Source organism: Sprattus sprattus, assembly GCF_963457725.1.
Source record: "Sprattus sprattus genome assembly, chromosome: 2".
Taxonomy (NCBI): Eukaryota; Metazoa; Chordata; class Actinopteri; order Clupeiformes; family Clupeidae; genus Sprattus; species Sprattus sprattus.
Window position 1 is genome coordinate 22,120,231 of NC_137921.1, and position 23,785 is coordinate 22,144,015.

At 46.0% G+C, this 23,785-nt stretch overlaps 1 protein-coding gene across 2 annotated transcripts in view; it reads left to right on the forward strand.

Annotated features, from left to right (window-relative positions):
- nkain2 (sodium/potassium transporting ATPase interacting 2) overlaps positions 1–21,380 on the forward strand; it is a gene marked incomplete at both ends in the record, with an annotated part of 140,789 nt that extends 119,409 nt beyond the window's left edge. For both annotated transcript variants that reach the window (XM_080832703.1, XM_080832704.1), the window contains 2 exons: positions 17,032–17,092; positions 21,295–21,380. In XM_080832703.1, the coding sequence (XP_080688829.1) occupies positions 17,032–17,092; positions 21,295–21,380 (147 nt within the window). The remainder of the gene's footprint in view (positions 1–17,031; positions 17,093–21,294) is intronic.
- Between the last annotated feature and the right edge of the window lie 2,405 nt (positions 21,381–23,785).

The following is a 23,785-nucleotide window of genomic DNA, read 5'->3' on the forward strand; positions in this document are numbered from 1 at the left end:
TGCGACAACATGGCGCTACAAAGCCCCACCCTCAGCTTCCCCTTACCCCCACCCCCCATCAGTGTGGATCATCACGGTGCTGAACAGCATCTTGCGTTAATGAGGTTTTTGTCTCTGTGACTGAAATTGATGCACAGCCCTCCGCTGCTTGTTTTTACATGGCGGTCTGACATCGGCTGCGGCAGCACACATCATTACGCCATAAGGAAGGCCACGGTCTGGGGAGTAATTAAATACAGCCGTGTTCTTATGAGGAAGCCCACAGCGAGAGCAAATATGTGAGTCAGACAAGGATCTTTTCAGGGAGGATAATCTTGTGTAAGTCCTATTTCTCTCCTCTCTCACTCACTGTCTTTTACACACACACACACACACACTTTGGGCCCTTTCTTGCACCCAGCGCACAGCGCGATTTTCCCTCCAGAGGCGCGCTTCGAAATGAACTTGCATCGACATGGGCGGGGGCGGAACAGAGAAGGCGTTTCTCTGGCGCAAGTGGTATTTTGCAGTTTCAAAACAACGCCGTGCGCCATTGACCACAAGAAAGCTGGTCTAATGTCAGAGGCGCAATGTCTAAAGTCTGTAACGCGTATTCAGAATGCTATTTTAAGGGCGCATGTGCTTGCCCGCACAGTATAGGACCTATAGGCTACACTTTACTTCTGTCGTCTTCACGAGAGATTTACACCAATTTTTTGGCAAGCCATATATAATTACAAGGAAAATAAAGTATTTACCACATGAGGAAATCATTGTGATATCCATATCCAAGATATTTTAAAAAAAGGCATACATCTAGCGTATACATTGACCCAAATGATTCAGGTTAATTGAAGCTGCGTGACATTTGATTTATTGTATGGCTTTGTTGCATTTATTTCATGCCAGTATTATTATAAATCTTGTAAACTCATCTCTGTGTATGTGGACTTTATTTATGTACCTTGGGTTTGGTCAGCTGGTGCACTGGGTTGGGTGCCGATTTCCATGCCCCCAAATCCCTGCACGCTCTCAGGCGTTAGGGTAGACGTGGCGATGTGCTCTGCTGCCGTAAGGTCCTGGGTCGAGGCAGATCCACCTCCCGTGAGGCCACGAGAACGTGTGTTACCTGCCAGCTTGGATTTCCCACGTCTCCGGACGTCATTATAGCGTTTTCGGCATTGTGTAACCGTTTTCGGGTGCCCCGTAGTAGAAACAATCACGGCAATATCTTCCCATGCTTGCTTGAATTTGCTAACTTTTGGAGGGTTTCTCGCATCCACATATATATCTATCTCCCGGCTTTTTACAAAGCCATACAATAAATCAAATGTCACACAGCTTCAATTAACCTGAATCATTTGGGTCAATGTGTACGCTAGATGTATGCCTATTTTTTAAATATCTTGGATATGGATATCACAATGATTTCCTCATGTGGTAAATACTTTATTTTCCTTGTAATGGCTTGCCAAAAAATTGGTGTAAATCTCACGTCGGTCTCCTCGGCTGAACCTTTCGGGTCTTCCTCCAGGTAATTCCGCCATTATAATAACAATCCGCTATGGACTATGCGATCCTCGCTCTTAAAGGGAATGTGAGATGACGCTCTGATTGGTTTATTGCATATTATGCCCAAACCACACCTATGGCTGAGTAACCTCCTTTGGACCAACCCTTTTGACACTTGCGCTGGACGCAAGTGTGTTTTTTCCGCCGTTAAAATAGCAACTGCGCCATAGAGCCGCCCACACAGCTACTTGCGTTTGGCGCCGTCCTACTTGCGTTTCTGATCGGCAAGATAAGGCCCTTCATCTCATACACTCGCTCTTCTCTGTGCACACACATGCTAGTACACACACACACACACACTTTCTCTCCGACACTTGCCCTTCTCTGTCTCATACACTCACACACACACACATACGCAATCCCTGTCTTTATTACTCACAGTCATTGTCTCTCTATTTTTGTTCTTGTGAATAAGTTCTGTGGAAGTATTTGTGATTTGCCGTGGGAGTTGAAATCTGAAGAACCTGTTACTAGACTCGCCCCCCCAACCCCCCCTCGATCGTGTGGCAGATCGCCGAGTGAGTTCATCACACATAAATGCATCAGTGAACACAAGCTGCTCAGGGAGACGATGGGGTATGAACCCGAAAAAGGCAGATGTACTTAGAGAGACTGTGGAGACCACAAGCAGGAACCACAGCTAACCCAGCCTTTACTCTCCCTCAGTCTCCTCCACACACACACACACACACACACACACACACACACACCCTCTTACCAACATCTACAGCGACTCCCCCACCACACACACCACCACTGAGCCCCCCCATCCACCCCCTTCATCACCCCCTACCAACATCTTCAATTAGATTACCTCCACCAGGCCTGGGAGTCATTATCTGCGGAGGATGAGCTAATGTTGCAGGGGTGGTCTACTGTTAGCGGGTCGCAGCGAGCGGAGCAGAGAGCAGAAGAACAGCTCTGTGTCGACGTGCACATTCTCCCGCAGGAGAGATGATCGTTTTTCGTCCTGCGTTAGATAACTGAGTATGGCAGGTCGTAGAAGGGCTACAGGTAGAGACAGAAGGAGCTGTGGGTGGAGGTGAAAGTGTACAGAGGCGTAGGGGGAGACGGGAGTGTTCTTGTGAACGTGTCATTAACATTCCTCCGTTTGCCTCGTTCTCCTTTGCTGCCAGCAGGTCGCTCCTTTTGTTGCTATGCGCCAGTGTCGGTGGCGCGACCCTATTACTGTGATGCAGCCTTGTAGGTAGATGGAGAGAGAGAGAGAGAGAGAGAGAGAGAGAGAGTGAGAGAGAGTGAGAGAGAAAGAGAGAGAGGTGTTTTCTCCTACAGGGCTTCCATTGCTGGCAGTGGGAGAGAATCCACACACACCCACTGTGAATGAAAACTGCTTCTGTCTGAGGCCCCAGACAGTGCTGCCACAATATGGCATGTTTTTGCTGACAGTCAATACCGTCGCAGAGGGATATTTTTTGATGTGTGTGTGCATATGCATGTGTGTGTGTGTGTGTGTGTGTGTATGTGTGTGATGACAGTCCTGGATGTGGGGTATTTGATTTTCCATATCCAGCAGGCAGTCCCTAGATGCTGAGAGGACTGTTCTCAGGCAGATTTCTGCTGTCAAGGGAGAGGGCGAAAAAGAGAGGGAGTATGTGTGTGTTTGTGTGTGTGTGTGTGTGTGTGAGAGAGAGAGAGGTACAGGCAGACAGACAGAAAGAAAGAGAGAATGTTGAAGGAAAGGAGGGAGCGATAGGACAGAGAAAAGCAGACAGTTAGAAGGGAAGAGTTATGTTGTGAAGAGAAGAGATATGAAGAAGAAAGTATGCTAGAGAAAGAGTAATTGTAAAGCTGGTGAGGGGGGGATATGACTGAGAGAGCGAGATGAGGTGGAGGACAGGCGGAGAGAAAAAAGACATGTGTAGAAAAAGAGCATCAAGGGAAAAGACGGGATGCCAAGGATGGATTAATTGTGGTTAAGAAAAAAAAAAATGTGGTACGAGAGAGGCCTGTGAGGGGGAATTTAACAGTATCTAGGCCATTTAAAACATACACTCTATGTGTGTTTTTTATGTTCAGTTAATCACACACACAAAATAGGTCATACATAGGTAATTATCCATTTACTGACACACACACACACAAATATATATATACATACAACATCCTAGCGATATCCTGTAGCAATAACAAGTCAACATTTGATATTGGCATCTGCAACTTTTCGACTCTGTTGGAGGTCTGTTGTGTATGACGAGCACTCAGGCAACGCTCGATAGTCTTCGCTCCGCCGACCATTTCTCACCAACCCTGGACCTCGAGCTGTCACCAGAACCACTTTAGTGTTTTCTTTCCCCGTCCTTCTCAGCTGGGTTCTTACAGGCCTTGTTCAGATGAAGGGTAGCCTGCAAGGTTGCGGAGAGGCTATTGTCTATTTTTCCCTTTTGCAAAAAGGAGACAGCTGGTGAAGAGTCCTCAGCTTCCCTCGTCTCCTCCATCATCCGGAGCGGGGGAGCCTGCGCTGGGGGCATAAGGGCTACTAGATGCCCCCGTGCCTGGTGAGAGAGAGATGGCGTAATGAATGAGACGATTAAGTACATTGCAGCAGTGCTGGGAATGCGCTAGTGAGAATATTTTTGGCGGTTGGCACTCGCGATCAATCAGGGCCTTGTTTAATTACAGCATGCTGCGTGTCTGCCATATCAGGGTTTTTTTCTGTGAGAGGATGAGTGTGTGTGTGCGTGTGTCTGCACTGTGTGTGGGTGTCAGGGTCCACACATGTCTGTGATTTTGTGTTTGTGTGTCTGTATGTGCCCTTAGCACAGACAGTGGATTTTCTGGAGTCTGTGCATAAGTAGTGTGTATGTGTGTGTGTGTGTGTCTGGAGACAGAGAGAGAGAAAGGGTGTGATTTTTGTATGTGTGTGTGTGAGACGGTGACAGATAGAGAAAAGAGTGTTTGTGTGTGTGTGTGTGTGTGTGTTTAGTCCCATTTTCGATTACAAGAGTATGTTCCTTGTTTGGAGAGCGGCTTAGCTCCTGGGTTCATTAGCTTCGAGATTAAAGCAATGGCCTCCAAACAGTGCAATTCTCTGCTCGCCTCCACATTCATTTCTCACACTGTACCAGGCAAAAGGCCGTTTTGTGTCGCATTTGATTTGTTGCCAGTCACGCCTCATCTGCCATTCACACTCTCACTCTACTGTTTAGCCCGTTGATTTGAGAGTGCGCATTTGCACAAACCGCTATCTTCCATCAAACATTCGAAAACAGCCCCGATTGAGTTGGACTGCACAACAGGACACTCTTACCTCCCGCGTTTATCTTCACTCTTTTTTTATTTGTCTTCACCTCTTTGCAACCATTTCTATTGTCTTTCCCCACTCTGACGGGGGAAGAAAGAAGCGATTGTTTAAGGCGACCGATGCCAGCACTTTAAACACCGCACCTGAACCTCCCCTTTCGTTTCTTTTCCTTGCCATCACCTCACCTCCCTCATTTATCCTCTGGTACTCATTTCGTGACCCATTGTTCAGAGATACGCCAAAGCGTCGCACACTGGGAATGAGGAGATGGACATCTCGAGCGAGATAGCGACGGGGAAATGGCTCCCATCTCGACGAAATAAAGCAAACAGTGAAGCAATTTGGCCAGGATGGCTTCAAACGGAAGATGAGGAATATATATTACTGTTTGAGAGGGTCAAGGGGGGGGGGGGGGGGGGAAGAGTCCACCACACTGAGAGAATAAAAAATGCGTTTACTTTCGTTAGGTTTTACCCAACTATTTGGTTTAAAGCAGAAACGCACACACCCAAATACAGGATATATGGTATGTGCTTGGTGACAGCATCTTTCTGAATGCCTCTGTCTGGCAAACATCTCCACAGTCCTATGGCCACAGCTCTCTGCAAACAATACTAAACCCAGTCACCTGTGTGCATGTATAAAAAGCAATTTCATAAGCTGTCAATCTTAACAACTGTGCCTGTCTCTCCTCAGAGATAGAAATGTATCAGTTTTGACAGTGCCAACCTGGAGCAGGCCGGAGAAGGGAATCAATTGGCCTTATTAGGTGTCATTCCCCTTAGGATCAAACGGGAATCCCGTTGCCATAGCCAAGCGCAATTCCGGGCTAATTGCACTGTTGTGAGGGAGACGGGACTCATGCGAAGCAAATAACGCAGTAGGCAGATGTCAGGCCAGATAGTGTGTGAACTTCTGTTCTCTATCTCGCTCTCGCTCTCTTTCTCAATCCATCTTTCTCTCACTCTTTCTTCTGCTCTCTCTTGCCATTTCTGCAGCAGGCAGTATTCAAAATCATCTCTTCTCATACGCCCTCTCCCTCTCTCTCTGCCCCTTTTCCGTGGGTGAGGGTTCGTGTGCGGCACGCTGGCAGGTGGGTGAATAACGATGCGAATGACGGCTTAGCAGAAACAGAACAGACCCCCGCCACCATGTCTGAGCGTCTCCTCCAACAGGCAGGAGTGGCAGTGGTGGGGAGAACGCCAGGAGCCGCAGCCATTTCAGCCCCCATGTCAGGGTTGTTAATTTGTATGCACATGCATACGCACACTTACTTACAATCTAATTATCTTTGCCCAAAGGAGAGGCTAAGGAAGTAGGTATCTTACTCTTACTTTCAAAATGTGCTGTGAACTGTTTGAACTCCGTTGCAAATATGTACTCTGATGTACTTTGACTTTACTTTATGTACTTTTTCCCATTGCATCATCCCATGAAAAAACTTGCCATCGTCCTGTGTCGCGAGATCAGTAAGCAATGCGAGCATCTGTAGTTGTTAGAATCTTAGTCCGGAGACCAGCAGCCAAGATATTTTTGAGTCTTTTGTAACAACGTCATCCTGAGCCAATGATGGACGTCATTTGCGTGCTGTGTCTAGCTACTTAACACACATTGACCCGAATTGACTTCATAGCTCTCCCCTGTCACGACAGATAAGGAAGTGTGTTTGAAGTGTGCAAGAAGAGCCTTTGTGTGTGGTGTGTGTGGGTGTGTATGTGTGTGTGTGTGTGTGTGTGTGTGTGTGTGTGTGTGTGTGTGTGTGTGTGTGTGTGTGTGTGTGTGTGAGTGGTAGATATCTTCAGAGTGCATGCTCACATCGGGGCTGCCTCAAAGACAAACAGAGATGAGCAGTGAAGGCTTGTTGATTAGTACAGTATGTGTAGTGTGTGGTGTCCATTGTTGTGATGAAAGATTCCGCCTTTAGGCCACTTTGACATGATGACCATCTCAGTGTTTGGTCCTGCAGGTCCTACATTTGATATGCTACATCTACTTTTCTCCTACAGTCTTTCGCCATGACACACACACACACACACACACACACACACACACACATTATCTTTATATCTTTAAATCCCATCGTAAGTGGCTAATGATTCATCAGGAGAGGAAAATATCGGACACATTTGGGAATTGAGACTTTTTTCCATAGGGCAGTCCATTGGAACCAATTACACAGAAGCCATGAAGCCATTACATCAAATGACATATGACCTTTCTGCAGTGGCGGTCCGTGCATTTCACGACTGGGCCTTCAGCGATGTCCTACACGATGTTAAACTGAGTGAATCCACCTCCTAATACCATCATTATGACGCCATGGCTCTCGAACCATTATATTTATACAGAAAGGCAGTATAAGTGAGCATTGTATCACCTTAACATAGTCGAGTACAACAGACTTTATTAATATTTCCGGAGCATTTAAAATCAATACACCCGTATTAACAATACATTAAGAGTAGTACACTCTCAGTTATATGATCGCTTGGATATTACTGTCACAACTTAAAAATAAAAGGCGATTTTCAGGGATTAGTCTACAAAGTTGTATTAAGTCCACCGAAAGCTTTAACAAGTTTGTCCACTAAACATCGCATTGTCCCACCTGCAAAGCAGTTTCATTAAACTTCCCATCCTAACGATATCCAGTTTTTCTTGAAAGTTCCGTCTTGAAATGGCGTTGTAATTGTATCAAAAACTGGAATTATCAAGTTGGTGTAAACTAGTTTATTTGAGTTGGTTAATGTAATATATATTTAGTCTTACCAATTGAAACAACTAGCATAATAAGCATTGAAACCTATGTACGTCGTTTTCGCATTAGCCAGCTAAACTGAGCACTGAAGCACTGCACCGGTCTGCCTCAGTATCCAATCAAAGGACGTTTACGTGTCACGTTCAACGCGAGGAAAGAAATCTTCCGGGCCTTCTAGAAGGCCCAGTGTCGCCAACTCGAAATCTGATTGGTTGTCACAACTGTCTGTTTCAGTTCATTCAACTTAAATGAACTGAAACAGCCAGTTGTGATAACCAATCAGATGTACACGGGCCTTCAATGTGAATTCTGAAGGCCTCAGGGAAGATTTCTGTTCTCGGGGAAGATTTCGCGGAGCGTGGCAACACATGATAGCTGAAATATGATTGGATGAAAGCTGTAACATAAATTAACAACGCTGGAAGTTATTAAATGAAAATAATGGACATTGAATACATATTTATGAAAAGAAAATATTAAAATTAAATGTATTTTATTACATTTATTTTCTGATGATGTTTAGGCCAGCAGAGAAGGCCTTGAAGGCCCTGACGGACCACCACTGCCTTTCTGATATCTGTCATAACCCGTCTCTTTCTCTGAGGAAATACTGTGGGGAAAGAGCGGAGTGGAGTGTTATGGAGGGGAAGTGAACCCGAAAGACAAAAAGTGAGGGTTAGGGTTAGAAAGAAAGAACGGAGCTAAGGAAACAGGAAAGAAATGAGCAAACAAACAAAGGAGTGACAGGGGATGCACCCAGAGAGAGAGTGAGAGAGAGAGAGAGGGAGAGAGAGAGAGAAAATGAGAGACAGAATATGACAGAGAGGAAGAAAAATCTGCCACAAGCTCACACAAATCCCCCTTTTGACTCAAGTGAACATAGACACACTCACCCATCCCCACCCCACCACACCCTACTTCATCCAACTTCCTCTGAGTTCAAAACTGTCATCAGCTTCACCTCCCTGACAAATATTTATCACACTCTTAATGTTAACACACCCTTCCAGGAATCAAACAAAACAAAACAAGAAAAGATCTTTGGCTTTTCGCCTTCCCTCTTCAGAACTCTCAGCTCTTAGAGTTTATTAGTCGGGGTAGGGGGGTGGGGGGTGTTCAGGAGCTTGCCGCCCATGCTGTATATTGGCAAGATCAATTGGAAAGACGTCCGAATGCATTATGGTAAACAAAAGAGGCGCAGTATGCTCTTAGCTGCACTAAGGCTGGGCCTTTTACGGCACACAATCAATCCTCACCGCACAATGCATCCCTGGACCTAAGGGCTCCCCGCCTAATGAATTATTATCAAGTGAGGGGGGAAGCCATTCCTCCTGAGCCAATGAGATTTAGCTGGGGGCCACGAGGGGCCAAATAATGCTGAGACACACAAAGTCTCACTGGCACTGGAAGAGCGCTCCATCTTCTGTAGCGGGGAACTCATTTGGTGTGTGTGTGTGTCTATCTTTGGATACTGTTAGTCCCCGCAAAATATTTTTTTTTTAAAAATGTGTGTTTGTGTGTGTATCTACATGCCAATTTCCACGTGTGTGTGTGTGTTCGAGAGTGCAGTCATGTGATTATTTGCTTGCATCCACGCAGGTTTAAAACCCAATTATACAGTTTTAGATCAAAGAGAATATAGCTATTCTCCCCTTAACAGTTGCCATTGTTTAGCAGTGAAAGCAGACAAAATGAAGTCCTCTCCTCTGTCCCCTTTTTCAGCACCTAAGGAGATCAGGACATGGCAAAGCAATCCCACCCTATCCCACCCCATCTTTCAACCCCCACACACGTGCCCTCTATATACCATAAATGAGCCATTTAAAAGGCACTGAAAGCTCTTTCCTTCCATGGCCGTCACGGTGTAGGGCGAAGGTGGGTATTGAGTTCTAAGAATTTGAAGGGCTGTTGTATTATGAGCCATTTCCATCTGTACAAAAATCCCATTTTGCACAGTGTGAGTGAATGTGTGCGTGTGTTTGCACACGTGTGAGAGAGAGAGAGAGTGCACGTGTGTGTATTTGTGTGTGACACAGTAGGTTCTACTATTCACATCACGTAGGGAGAATGTGTAGGATGTTAGAATTAGTGGTTAGGCTTTTTTCTGTTCTGTTTGTTTTTTTTTAAGTTGCAGACAAGCAAGGCTCTCTGCTAAGGCTAAAATATTTACATAACAGTGCCTAAATGCCGTACCGATGCCCAACTGTGTGCAGCCGTGTGTGTACAAGCAGGTGTAAGTGCAATTTTCTTCAGTAGATGTAATTGTTTAGGTTTGTTTCACGGAGGGAATGCACCTGTTTATCAGTGCATGCTCCTCTAGCACAGCCCATTGAGTTATAGATCACAATTCCCCTCACATGAAATGGCTCCCTAAGTTGTTATATAAAGTAGAAAGCTGTGTATAAAACACCATTAATTTGAGTTTTCTGTTAAAGCCGAACCTTTTTTAGAAAGCATATATGGAGAGCCACAAATGCTATCAGTAGATCTGCCATGATGAGTGTATACAATATGAGGACTGAATCTGCCTTGTACATTTTACTGGCATCTCATTTCTTCCAGCTACGTTTTGGCAGCAATCAGGATCTCAAATCTACTGAAGTAAAACGCAGATATACTTTGTGCCTTTTTTTTTTCCTTTCGCTAAATAATGAATAGCGCACCAATGCTATCTGTCCAGTGGAATTCCCCACAGACAGAAGTGAGGTACGCAGATAGGTATGGAGCCAGATGGCAGAAGTGATGTGCGATGTGACAAAATATTCTAGTTCAGTATGTCTTTGTTTGGGTACCTGGTTTCTTTCTGGAGAACTTCCAATCTCGTTCTTCAAGTATTCGAGAAAGAAAAAAATACCCATCCTGCCGGCCTTCATTGTCTTCAGACCTGTGCTTTTCAAGGTAGTTTTATTTCATAGGCCTCTCTTTAAGGGTTATGGGAAGATAGTACCAATAAAGAGCCTCAGTACCGTTGATGTGCAAAGCCCTTGCACTGACATCCTCACCCTCGTCTAGACAACTTGTCCATGTGTGTGTGTGTGTGTGTGTGTGTGTGTGTTATATTGAGTTTGTGGTTCGACACAAAACCCAGTTCCCGAACCCCTCTCTGTCATTTGACCTCCTCCATCCCCCTCACCAAAATCACACACCTGCCACTGAGGACTCAAGTGCACCGGAGTCAGTGAAGTTAGCCCGCAGTCGTGATTAGGTTCGCGGAAGGTTCATTTAGCACGCTAACAAGACCCACCACCAATAAAATAAGTCACCCCAGTTAGCTTCATGGAGAGCCTCCACCACCACCAGCACCAGCACCAGCACCCCCCACCCCATTATCTGCGGTGCCCTGAGACTAATTCAAACGAAGAGCCTAAATGGAGGTGGCCAGAGGAGGCCAAGCGCTGGAAATTAGTTTCTGATGCAGACCTGGCACCCAACCAGAAAAGCCAGAGAGGCTTTAATTTCATTATGCTAAAGACTTGGGCCCTTTTCAAGTCAAGATAAAAAAAAGTTGTACAATGGACCTCTTATTTATGTGCCTGTGTTCAAGAGGTAGTGCCCAGTCCTTACTGGAAGTGTCCACCTAAACAGCCAGGCCAAGAGGGCGGAATGGGTATTTCTGGGAATCAGTATATGCTTTTTTTGATTGGTTTCTGGAACATGGCAATGCTAGTTCTCAAGCGTCAACTCAAGAAGTCGAAGAGACCTTCACTCATGCAAACACAAGACACACACATTTTACAGCCCCACCTCTTAGCTGAGCGAAACAATCTGGGCACCAGCCCAAGAGCCCTGAGGCAAAAACACATGGGGCAAAAGGTTTAAATGAAGGATGCGGCGCCTCGAGAAAATGACAGAATCACCCCTTTAAAATGCAGTGCGCAAAAAAAAAAGACCACTACCCCCTCGGTTTAATGACAAGCGAGCACCACAGTAAGTGCTTCATAACTCTCACAGGCAATCCACACGCTCACAGGGCCTCAACAATGCCTCCCATGGCACCTCCGAGCACAGCGTGTGCAATATTACCCCAATTTGTCTTAGTAGGCCACACAATAAATACTTTTTTCAGCTTTTCACTACATAGAAGGCATGAACAGCTAAATGCGATTGGGGTGGGGGGGGGGGGGGGGGGGGGTGACTAGACTTAAATAACATTCACAAGTACATTGCAATTATGGGCACGCTCGACAGTGGTTCTCAGCTGACTCTTAGCTCCTGAGTGGAATACGCTGGAATGCGTTGACTTCCATTATTCTCCTGCCTCGCTCAGGCAGCATTAGTCTGCTCACAAGCCTTACTGAAGTAGGGTGATTGTGGCAAAGGCGAGAGCCGCAGCTCAGGAGCTTGGTAGCTATCATTATGTATATTGAGTATAGTAGATATTTAAGCAGGTATGTGTGAAGCCAGCAGGCAGAGAGTGAGTGGGTGCTCCACTGAAGAACTTAGTTGTTCAGAAAGGAGCCAGGTGGTTGACTCAATGATGTCTTGTCTACAACATACATTATACTCTGCTGCTGCCTATTGCCTTAGTATGTATTCTAAAACAACAAGATTACCATTCATAAGAACCTTTTAAGAAGGTTAGATAATTTTTTTTTTTCAATAATCTAACCTGGACATGGAACACCATCTTGTGTATTGCGTCTTACCCTACATGTTCTTAGTACGGCATTTAAAGCTCTCCACTGACTGTATGGCAGATTTAGTTCAAGGACAGATCCTCTCCTCGTATCAGACAGAGGCGCCGCCACCACCTCTCCCCAGACCCTGGGCTTATACCTCCCGGCAGGATCCAGGAGTTAAATACAGCTGGCTCTGTCCCTGGCCCTCTCCCTTATCCTGTCTGAGAGTTAGCCGCTCTGCTTTAGACTTCATTTAGCCCCTGCACCAGTCTCCTGCGTTAGCGTAGCATGACGTAGTTCGTTTAAAAGACAGTTTTTGTTGGTGCCGCTCTCAAGCTTTTATTGTGATAAGCAATAAAGCACGTACCCATACTGGACCCACCAGCCACCATCTTTTTTTTTTAAATGTGCTCCTTGCATCGAAAATATACAAGATCTGCACTTGCTGAACTCACTACCTGTCCTGTAGCTCTTGGTTTATGAGAGGTTGCTCACAAGTAAGGTGTGAATCACGTCAAGAGGCCCCAGTTCTGTCGATGGGTAGGCTGCTCCTCCTCTGAAATTAGTGTGGCCTTGTTGCAAAATAAATTGGAAGTGGGAGGGGGAGAAGTAAACCAAATGGGAGTCATCTTTACGGTGAGCGGATCGTGGATTGCGTAAGCAGCCGCAAATGGCCAGTCAGTTGGCATAGAGATGGTCTCGGGCATGCTGCATTTATACACAGGCACAAAGTCGGCCACCCGTGGAGCCTTCATCGCCTCGGGAGGAGAGTGTCAAGGGCATGTGAATTAGACCGCCGATGGCCGTGCTGATGAGTATGTGGGCAAAAAAAGGGGGGCTTGGGAGAGAGGGTGGTGAGAGAACGAGACAGGGAGAGATAGCGGAGGGCAAGTCTATGCAGAGAAAGAAGTGGGTTGAGTGATGTCTTGTCATCCTGTGCAAATTGAGCACACAGAATGTGTGCATTTTAGTATGTGCATGGGTTTGTGTGTGTGTGCGTGTGTGTGTGACTGGATGTGTTTGTGTCGGTGTGTGGGCTATATGTGTGTTTGTGTTTGTGTGGCTGTGAAAGGTTCTGTGTGTATGAATTAGTGTTTGACTGTGTATGTGTGAGACAGAGATAGAGAGAGAGAAAGAGACAAAGACAGAGAGAGAGAGAGTGACCCCAGTGATGAGAAAGCAGGTTGCTACAGGGGGGGAAACGTGCTCAAGCAGCCCCTATCTTCCCCACCCACCACATCACTTGGTGGCATCACGAGCGAGCAATTCATCATGTTTGCTCGTCGCTCCAGAGGGCGAGTGTCGTTTTTATTAGCCCCTCGCTCCGAGCCCAGACACCATGTAAGCACTCATCTGCATCAATGAAGCCCTTTGTACCTGCCAACACCTGAACCTAACCGTCTTCACATGTCGCTGAATTAATGAGAGAGATGTGCAAAAGACAAAAAAACACTCGGGAGAGACAGCCCTAGGGATCGTAAACAGGACTACCATATTTGCGTTGCCTCACGTGGCATTCTAAAGTGCAGGTGCAGGTTAAGAAGCAAAAGGCAATAGTGTCGGCCTTCTTCTATCGATGGCTTCACAGACGCATGACCTTCCTGGGCGGTCATTTGCATAAGATCCATATTGCCCCTTGCCCTTCGACTGACTAAGAGGAAATCAGTATGCAACAGGTGTTTAGGGTAAACTCTTTAGGCCTAGCAGCAGAGACATTTTTCGTGTCAGGCGGTCTATTTGTGTGTTTATTAGTTTGTTGATTTGTTTAGGGAAAAACAATGCAGCAATAAGCCATCCAGATTTGGGGGCGCTAACTCCGTCCACTTCTTTTTTTTTGCACCTGGCGATAATACAATTTGTCTCTCTTTCTCCCTGAGCAGCTTCTCCTTGTCCCTTTAGGTAATCACATTTAAGATTAAAAGGGTGTAATTCAGAGTGTGTTTTTTAGGTGGGGATGGGTTTTGTAGGCAATAACAAATGAGCGTGTCCCCGGACGCACAACGCGACAGTTACATACTCGGGTTTCGGATCAATCCTGCTTTCTTTTGTCCCCCGCACCTCCTAGACTTCAGTTTCAATTATTTAGTGTCTCTTTTGAGATCCCGCATGCATTATTCACACTGTATAAAATCTAATTTTAGCCGTAACGTCAGGAGGGATCACCATGGAAATGCGGAGCATGGAGAGCATTTGTATGTGTGTGTGTGTGTGTCCACAGACATCCCATCACCACAATAAAAAGAAAAAGAGAGATAGAAACAGACGTGGTTGTATTTACAGGCGACAAATTAGGTTTACAACAGGAGGCACAATGGGGGTGTGGGCGGTGGGGGTGGCGATAGCATCAGGTAATCCGAGGAGAAGGCTGTATTGTGATTGTGGCGCCGTAATCCGCCCTGTGCCTGTCAGAGGGACTTGTTGTCGCGGTATGTGTGTGTGTGTGTGGGGGGGGGGCCTGGCATTATTGTATCAGATCCGCCTCTGTGACACCTGATGAGTAAGAGAGAGGAAGAGCTGGCAATGTGGGTGAGCAGAAATAATGAAATGTGAGCATTTGTGGAAGAGAGAGGGAAGGAGGTAGGCAGAGAGAGAGAGAGAGATGATGTGAGTGGAAGGGGTCAGGTGTGTGTGTGTGTGTGTGTGTGTGTGTGTGTGTGTGTGTGTGTGTGAGAGTGTGTGTGTGTGAGTGTGTGTGTCTGTGTCCTTCACATTGGGGCACAGTATTATGTTAATGAGCCTGTCTGGAGATGTGTTGAATCTGTGTGAGGTCTGGCCCGATCTTGTGCTTGGTGCCAAGGCTTACTGCTGAAGAAAGTGTGTGTGTGTGTGTGTGTGTGTGTGTGTGTGTGTGTGTATAAGGAACTGCACATTATTTGCCGTAAATGAGGGCGAGACCTTGAGATTTTCTCAGAATCTTAAATCGTGAGCGCTCTCTTTCTCTCTCAGACTTCCAGCTCTGACTGTTTACCCAGCAGAGTCCTGTGGAAATTGAATGGTAAATTGTTTGCCATTCTGACGCATTTAGTTAAATGAGCTGTGCAGACGATAACATGCAAAGATGGGGACAGATAGACACCTCAACACACACAAACACCCCAGCATTGCCCACCTGCATGAGGCTAGCCACATAGAAAGGCAGCCATTTTCCTCAACGGCTTCTGGGTGTGTGTGTGGGTGTGTGTGTGTTTGTTCCATTGGCCTCCGTCTACTTGCCGTCTGTCGGGAGGGAAATCTATATTTGCCATCTCACACCGGTCCCCGGGTTGGGCTGGTGCTGAATCATGGTTGACACATGGCGGGGGCTGTTTCTCTTGCCGCACCGACACCGTGCCCTCAGTGTGGCCCTGCCTTCCCATATCAGACAATTCAATCATACTCCCATCACTCCCCTGCAGTTAAATTACTGGTGTAATGCACAATCACACAATCTTTTTTATTATGAGAAAAAGAGAGAGGGTGTAAGAGAGAGAAGCAGAAATAGAGATTGGGGGGAGAGAGAATTAAGGAGAGGGAGGGAGAGAGGGAAAGAGGCAGAGAGAGATTTAGAGAGAGGGAGGGAGTGAGGGAGAAATGCAGAGAGAGATTGAGAGAGAGAGGGAGTGAGGGAGAAATGCAGAGAGAGATTGAGAGAGAGAGAGGGAGGGAGTTAGGGAGAAATGCAGAGAGAGATTGAGAAAGAGATGGAGGGAGTTAGGAGAGAGGAAGAGAGATTGAGAGAGAGAGAGGGAGTTAGGGAGATAGGCAGAGAGGGATTGAAAGAGAGAAGCAGAGAGAGATTGAGAGAGAGAGGGAGGGAGTTAGGGAGAGAGGTAGAGAGAGATTGAGAGAGGGAGTTGGGGAGAAAGGCAGAGAGAGATTAAGGGAGAGAAACTTGGAGAAATACTTCTTCACCAGCTTATCTTCTTCCCCAGACTCGGAAGACTGCTCTGTCACTCTGTCCCCCCGTCCCCCCGCTTTCATCAACGCTTAACTTCCCTTTACCGTTAAACACAGTTGACTCACTTCTCACTTACCTCACTTGCTTACATCTTTTAAATAAAGCCTCATTAATTACCTGCCTACCATCAGGAACTCACTCCAGTTCCATATAAATGTGACGCAAACAGATGACGATTTCCGTCATACACTTGGTGGTGAGAATAACACGGAGTAAGAGATGAGGCGCAACGTTAAGAAATTATGGGTGTGATAGAGAGAGGGTGACAAAGATGGACAAAGAGGAAGAGAGAGTGAGCAGAGTGAGAGAGTTATTCAAGATAAGAGAATATTAGCAAAAGAGGGTCAGCTTATTTTGAATGCAAGGCCTGATGATGGGTGATATGCTTGTCCACTTTGAGAGCACTCACATTCTCACAGAGGAATCCCACTTTCCTTTTTTCCCCCACAATGTAATGGCCACCCATTAGTCATCTCCTGTTGCATGTCAGTGAAACCTGTAGTCTTTTTTTGGGGGGAGTGTGGGAATATGCTGGTAAAAGTTGTTCCGAGAGAACTGAGCACTCTTTGAGAATGGAGATTGTGGATGTGTAATCGTTAATGGGTTTCACATGGACACACTGTTTTTATCCACCCATTTCAGGAACCTTCTCTCCATTTTGGATGTACCATGGACGCCTTGGAGCTATATCACCTTAAAAATCCTTTTTCTGCTCTTCTTAGCTCTGAGTATTATTCCTACTTCCCCCACCAGTTCCTGCACGGACAGAGCTGTTTTGTCACTGGCCATTAAACACAAAGACACATATTCAATGTGTCCCTTCTGCTGTACACAAGGAATAATGCTGTTAGGTCTTTATTTGTGCGGCTAACTGTTTGTGTTTTTTTATTGTTCTCTTTTTCAGCTGGCTGGGTTCATTTACGCCTGTTATGTTGTGAAGCTCATTTCAGAAGAGGAGGATAGTTGTAAGTATTTGTTTATTTCTCTCCCTTGAATACACTTCTTCGTAGATTTATGTGTGTGTCCAGAAGACTTGAAAGGATCCAAGCTTCACACACACACAATGCATTCTTCACTGCAGTTGTGTAATAGTGGTAGCCTAGCATGCTTTTTTTGTCATAACTACATGAAGAGACGACAAAGTATGTACAGCGTCGACAATGAGGGAAAGCATTTGTGCTTATCTGCTGTGAGCTTCATCCAAAGAAGCACCCTTGTCCCTAATTAGGCCTCTTTTGAGAGGGACATCGACTGTGAATCTCCCATCTTTAGCGCTGCAGCTCCATCACAAAGGGGCCCAAAGCAGATCCAATTTTCCACCCCACTTTGTGTTGAGGTCGGCCCACGTATTCACTCCAAATTACTGAAAATCGGCAGAGGCACTCCGCTTGTTTGGCAAATGTCACCGCCGTGCTTGATGCCTGGACTGGGAAAAACATTTATATGTAGACATTTTGCCAGATTTAAAAGATTGCTTTTATTGATCAGTGAGCACCTGCTTGAGAAATTCTTGCCTTAAAAGAGAGGTGTGTGGGGGGAAATGGCTCCCATTTGTTAAGATCAGGCATTGTGTGTGTGTGTGTGTGTGTGTGTGTGTGTGTGTGTGTGTGTGTGTGTGTGTGTGTGTGTGTGTGTGTGTGTGTGTGTGTGTGTGTGTGTGTGTGTTTGTGTGTGTGTTTGTGTGTGTGTGTGCATTACTTTCACCCTTTTTTATTTAAATTGTTGCCTCCTAATCACACCTGTAAGAGTCTGGCTAATGTCCAAATCTGCTTTTCCCCTGACAACACAAAGTTGTATCACTTTCATTGGGGATCAATGAAGACACCTTTAAGCATAAAGCATCCATCACCACAAGACAAGAGCCTGCAGTCTTGGCTGCCAGCGCTAGTTAGGCCCGTGGCATGGTCAATGTGACTGCCAGGGAGAGGATATAGAGCAATGATTGATTTCCTTCACTACATGACAGCTACTCTAGACTGCAGAAGCAGACTGGCTTGTCGATCTGTCATGTTTTGTATTCCTCTGCTTAGGACTGTTATATAAGGGGTTGGGAAATTAATTCAATTCCATTTCGCCATATTAGTTAAGGGTGTAGTGCAGATTGATCTTTGTGTGATATTTTATATTCGTAAATATTTGAAAACCATGATGAATGAGAGTACATGGATTTGATGTCTTTCAGGGTTTAATAGTGTTCTCTGCCACGTTTCAAGGACATTGCCACTAAGGCAACTCAAGAACATTGTTGTTTTAGTCAAGGCCACGGTCAACAGAGGACCACCAAGGTTTTAGCTTTGAAGAATTTTACGATGTTCTCGATTCTATTCGATCATCACATGGTGTCCAAGTATTGTTCAAACTTGGGTCATGCTGGTTCATTTCTGTCTTTCAGTAAGACATCAGTAACAAAAAAAAATACTTTCTTTACTTTCACACCAGAACTTAACTGAACTGAATAACATCCCCTAATAATTCAGTCTCTCATAATATACACTGTGTTGTCCACAAAAGTATGAACTACCACTCACAAACATACACTTGGGAATGCAAAAAGAACTGATGGCTAATCTGCCATTCAAATCATCTCTGCTATCTTCTGGCAATCAGATATGTACCAGCACCAACGCTATGTCTCTGCCTGTTCTTAAGCTCCTCCACAGTTCCCCCCACCCTAAATCACTGGACTCACTCAGGGCCTCCTCTACCCACTCTCCCTCTCAACCGTCTGCGCATCAACACCTGGAGAGAGCTTGTAAATGAAGAGGTGCCCGGTGGCAGCGGCAGTGATTAGCGCTGTTGCGGATGTATCGGCAAACTTTGATTTCCTTTGAAAACAAGGCCCGGACCGCGTTGGTGCCCCTTAATTTGGCCAAACACGCAAGAAATAACATTGTCAAACATCCGGCATACACCAACACTCCACACCCCCAGCGAATGAGAGCGATATTGATGGTTTGATCCCCCAGGCATGAGGGAACACTAATCTGGGGGCTGCAGCAGCTATTACCACTCTAATTAATATAGTACATGAAGCACCTCAGCCAAGGTAATGAACAGCCCGAGCCAATCAACGCCCTTGCACCGTAATTACAGCTACTATCAAGGGTAATGTTCTGGGGTCCATTTAAAAGAAAGGATGGTATTTAAAATGATTTTGCCTTCCAGAGTGGAGAGCGAGAGAGGACACCCCCCCCCAACCCGCACTTGCCAGTGTAAGCAAAGGATGAGAAAAAGAGGGGTTTCTGCATTCATGACAAGGGAATTAGGTTGTCGTCTCCCACCGCAAGGGACAATTGCAATCAGACTCAAGCACCAGCATGCCAGCAGACGGAGACTGATGAACTCTCTGCTTAGTTCTCTCTGCGGATGAATCCTGTTATTTGTCGAACTTATCATTTTGTGAGGGGAGTGTTAAAAAAAGAAGAGCAGAGGGGATGACAGAACAGAAGCACTCAGTTCAGTTAAACAATCTTGAACCAGGAATTGGCTGCTTAAAACCAAATCAATGTGTACTGGAGTACTGTGTATGTTTAGGGGGGTGGGAGGTTGGGGGAAGTCAGGATTCTAGTATAAAAAAAGCTTCTTAGAAAATGTGCATTTTTTCACAAACCCATACAACCTGGGATTTCTCTTTTAAATAATCCATCCTGTCCAAATTATCCTTTTTCCTTTAACTAGGCAAACTTGTGTAGCCAGAAGGTATTAAAACATTAGGACATTTGAGAGCTGTTTGCTCTATCAAAAGCAGGAGATATTTAAACAGCATTTCCACTGCATACATAATGCCTGCCCGTGGGGTATACATTAGCATGTAGCCTGTGGATTAATTCATACACTATGTTGGGCCTACAGACAGTCATTCATATGCATTATTTTCCTCTTCTGTTTAATTTCATAATTCATATGTGTTACATTACAGTTATGCAACATCTGAGGCTTGATTGCTTGGTGGGTATATCATTTGCTTACCACATTTCAACAGGCAGGGAAACAGCATTTAAATATTCCTTGTAATTCAAAGTCAACACACCACGCAGTCTGTACCCTGTCGCATTTAGACCTGGGATGCCTTTGAAATCATTGTGGGCCTGCATATCCACTCCGTGGATTATAGAGTGCTAATGATCATACTCACGCTTGATTCTTTCGAGAGAGATGGACTGGACGGCCTCGCGCCAGATGCTGTCCTGAGACCCGCGGTAGATCTGCTTGGCTGGCCAGACCATGCCTAAGCTGACCTCTGTGGCTGCCCAGATAAGATGGAACAGGAGTCCAGCGGCCGTAGAGGCACAAAAACAGATCATGGGATTTAAGGATTTAAGAAGGAGGAAGGGGGAGGAGGAGGGCAGACAACACCTCTCCCAAAGTCTGTCATTAGAATGCTAATCACTTCAAATCTTGCTTCCGTTCTCTCTTTGGGAGCCCCCCCCCCCCCCCCCTCTCTCTCTCTCTTCCTCTCTCTATCTCTATCTTTCTATCACTCTCTCTTTGTCAGGCTCCTTTGATTCTGGTTGTGGAAAAGCTCATCAGTCTAATTCCGAGGGCTTATCTCTCGTGTTCATTTGTCTGAGAAACAGACTCTGGCTCAGCCGACATCGAACCTTTATCGGCGTGCTCCCCCCGGTGCTTTTGGGCCGGCCCAGATAGACCTGGACCTGCTGAGGCTTGAAACCCATTGGCCGGCCTCCACCGCTGGGGTCGCCAGCTAATCCTGTCCGGCTTGTCATTTTAGCCTGTTCGCTAATCCAGCGTGGAGGTCTCTCTCTCTCTCTGTGAGTGTGTGTGTGTGTGTGGGGGGGGGGGGGGGGGGGGTGTATCAATCCTGCCCAGTTCTCTGTAGTCAACCCCGGTGACTGATCATCCACTGGATGGGATTATCACACCAACGCACACTCGCTGCCATCTCCACACTGGAAGTGTACACATGTACTGACACATAAGCATTCACAAATACACATAATACACATACGCACACACAAGCATTCACAAACACACATATACTCACACGATTGGTAAAGTCGTTGAACAGTAAGATTTAATGGGGATTAATGCAGTGATCAAATTGTCTCCCTTCTTATTTTTCTACCCCTACCCCTTGTTCCTCACCCCTCCCTCCTCTATCCTTTCTCTCTTTCTTTCTCTCTCTCTCACTTTCTTTCTCCTTCAGTTGACTTTATAGGCGGTTTCGACTCCTACGGATATCAGGGGCCTCAGAAGACATCGCATTTGCAACTACAACCGATGTACATGTGAGTGGACGCCTCCAGTCTGACACACCAGTCTCCGGACTCATGTTCACTGCTGTTGTTGTACAAGTCAGGCCTTCACACACACACACACACACACACACACACACACACACACACACACACACACACACACACACACACACACACACACATGCACACCCCTCCTCTGTTTACCTACAGTGTAAAGGTCCTACACAGACACAAATTGGATGGACTGGAGTATCCTGCAGCGTCTTCAGAGAGAAGCTAGTCAGAAGAGAACAATACACAGAGGGATACTCTTCACAGGAAGACAGAGAGAGAGTGAAAGAAAGGGAAAGAGAGAGTCAGAGAGAGAGAGAGAGAGAGAGAGGGAGTGTGTGTGAAATCCGAGGGAAATGATATCACTGTCAACACATGCTGGATAATAACCTGGGTCAACACAAAAAGGAGGAAAGCGTATGCTCAGAGGATACTGACAGCTTCAGAAGTTTTAGGAGGCTGCGCTCGAGTGCTCACAGGAAGGAGTCTCGCCGCACACACACTAAGGGGCTAGGAGGATTTCCCTTCTTATTGACACTGATGGAGTGGCGATAGTTCCACTCTCCCATCTCTTAGTTTACTGTCCAGTCCAGTAGTTTACACGCAGAAGCGGGGGGGGGGGGGGGGGGTGGATAGTGTGAATGAAAAGTATGCTTTAGTCCAGACTAATCTACTGTATTCAGTGAAGCCATTCATTCACTTTGGACATTAATCAAGTGAGTCTCTGTTTAAATTATGTAGAAAATGAATTGTTGTTTGACCTGTGACGTCTATTCCTACGTTAAAATGCTGTGAAGCTTAACTTCATTTAGTATCTTGAGTAACGTTCCTGTGGTGAATTGCAGAATAGGCTGGGTCATGTTAGCAGGTATTATATCATGGAGATTTTTAGCTGACTAAAATGTCTGGCCCCTTATAACAACTCCTCTTCCCGTGGCTCTTGTTTTTATTACTCTTTTAATTGAGCTTCTCTGCTGTGCGCTGGGAAACAGCTAGCTAGCTGAGATCATTAGCCGCGCTCCCAGGAGACTGCTCTCGGTGTCTCATCCATTCCGTGGCTTCACCAAAAGTCACCTCCAGAGTCCTAGCCCCTCTGCGAGGTGACAAGAGCCGAGGCCGATCATGTATGTAAATGCTTGGCAGGGAACAACCTTCCAGTCTGTGCCAATTATCAGGCACCAAGCAAGGACCCTGTGGTGATGGGCAAGACCAGTCTGGGCACTCCCCCACCCCCGTCGCCCCCCAGAGACCTCCGGGCACAGCTGAGCTGACTGGGCACGGGTGTGGCGTTAGAAGGAGGGGGTGAGGGTAGGGTAGGGTTGTTTGAGGGGGTTGACTCTGTGAAGCTGTGCCAGCATTTTGGGCAGAGTGTAGAAAAGGAGACCATCCCATATGGCCATGCATAAACACAATGGCACCCCCCCCCCCCCCCCCCCTCCAAAATAAACAAATAAATAGATAGATACATTTGGTTCGTTTGTGGTGAAAAACACAGCTCCTTTCCACGTTACCCATCACCTCTTTGTGGGCTTAGAAAGGTGAGGTAATGGCAAAGAAAGGCATGCTGGGAAGGAACGGTTGTTGCCAGACTTGGACCGTCTGAGAGGACAATGTGTTCCCTCTGATCTGGGCACAGATTGGCATGCTGCCTGCCCAGAAGCTGCACCCTTGTGCCACAGAGCGTGCTTGGATGCCAGCGAACAGGGGAGGGGCACCAATCCATAAAGTTAAGAGAGAAGAGTGGGTAGTCAGCTCAATAGGTACAAAGTAACAGTGAAGAGTTTTTTTCAGATTGGAAAGGGATCTTAAACAGTTTCACAGTTTGAAAACAAGACTGTAGCTCTGCACAGGGTCTTGATTAAAGAACTTTTCGTTACAAGAAGCCCACTGTTTCTATGCCAAGACCATCTTTTTAGCCATCTGTAGGAGTCAGTGAAGGCCTATGAAGGATAGTTTCAGAATAAAAGACATCTTGGAAGCAAGTAAGCTTCTCTTTAATGAAGACCACTATCTTAATTGCTCCTGATGAGCAGTGTTACATCAAACACAAATGTGAACACAAAGTATTGAACATGGAACATAAACAAACTGTCCTCTGGTCAGTTTCAAGTAAGAGTGAGTTTCAAAGAAGAGTCGAGCCTCTTGTGCAGACAGCAGATGCATTGAAACAGTGGTGTTTGGAGATTGTGTAATTTCAAATTAAAGGAAGTGGATTATTCCAGTGGTGAAGGGGATTGTGTCACTCCATTCGAGTAAATACACACACACTCTCCCTCTCGCACACACACAAACACACACACTCTTACTGTCTTCTATAATCACCCAGCATGTCTGGCAAATTTCAGCTTGTTTTGCACTCTCTTATGACATGGTCTGTCAAGTCTGGAT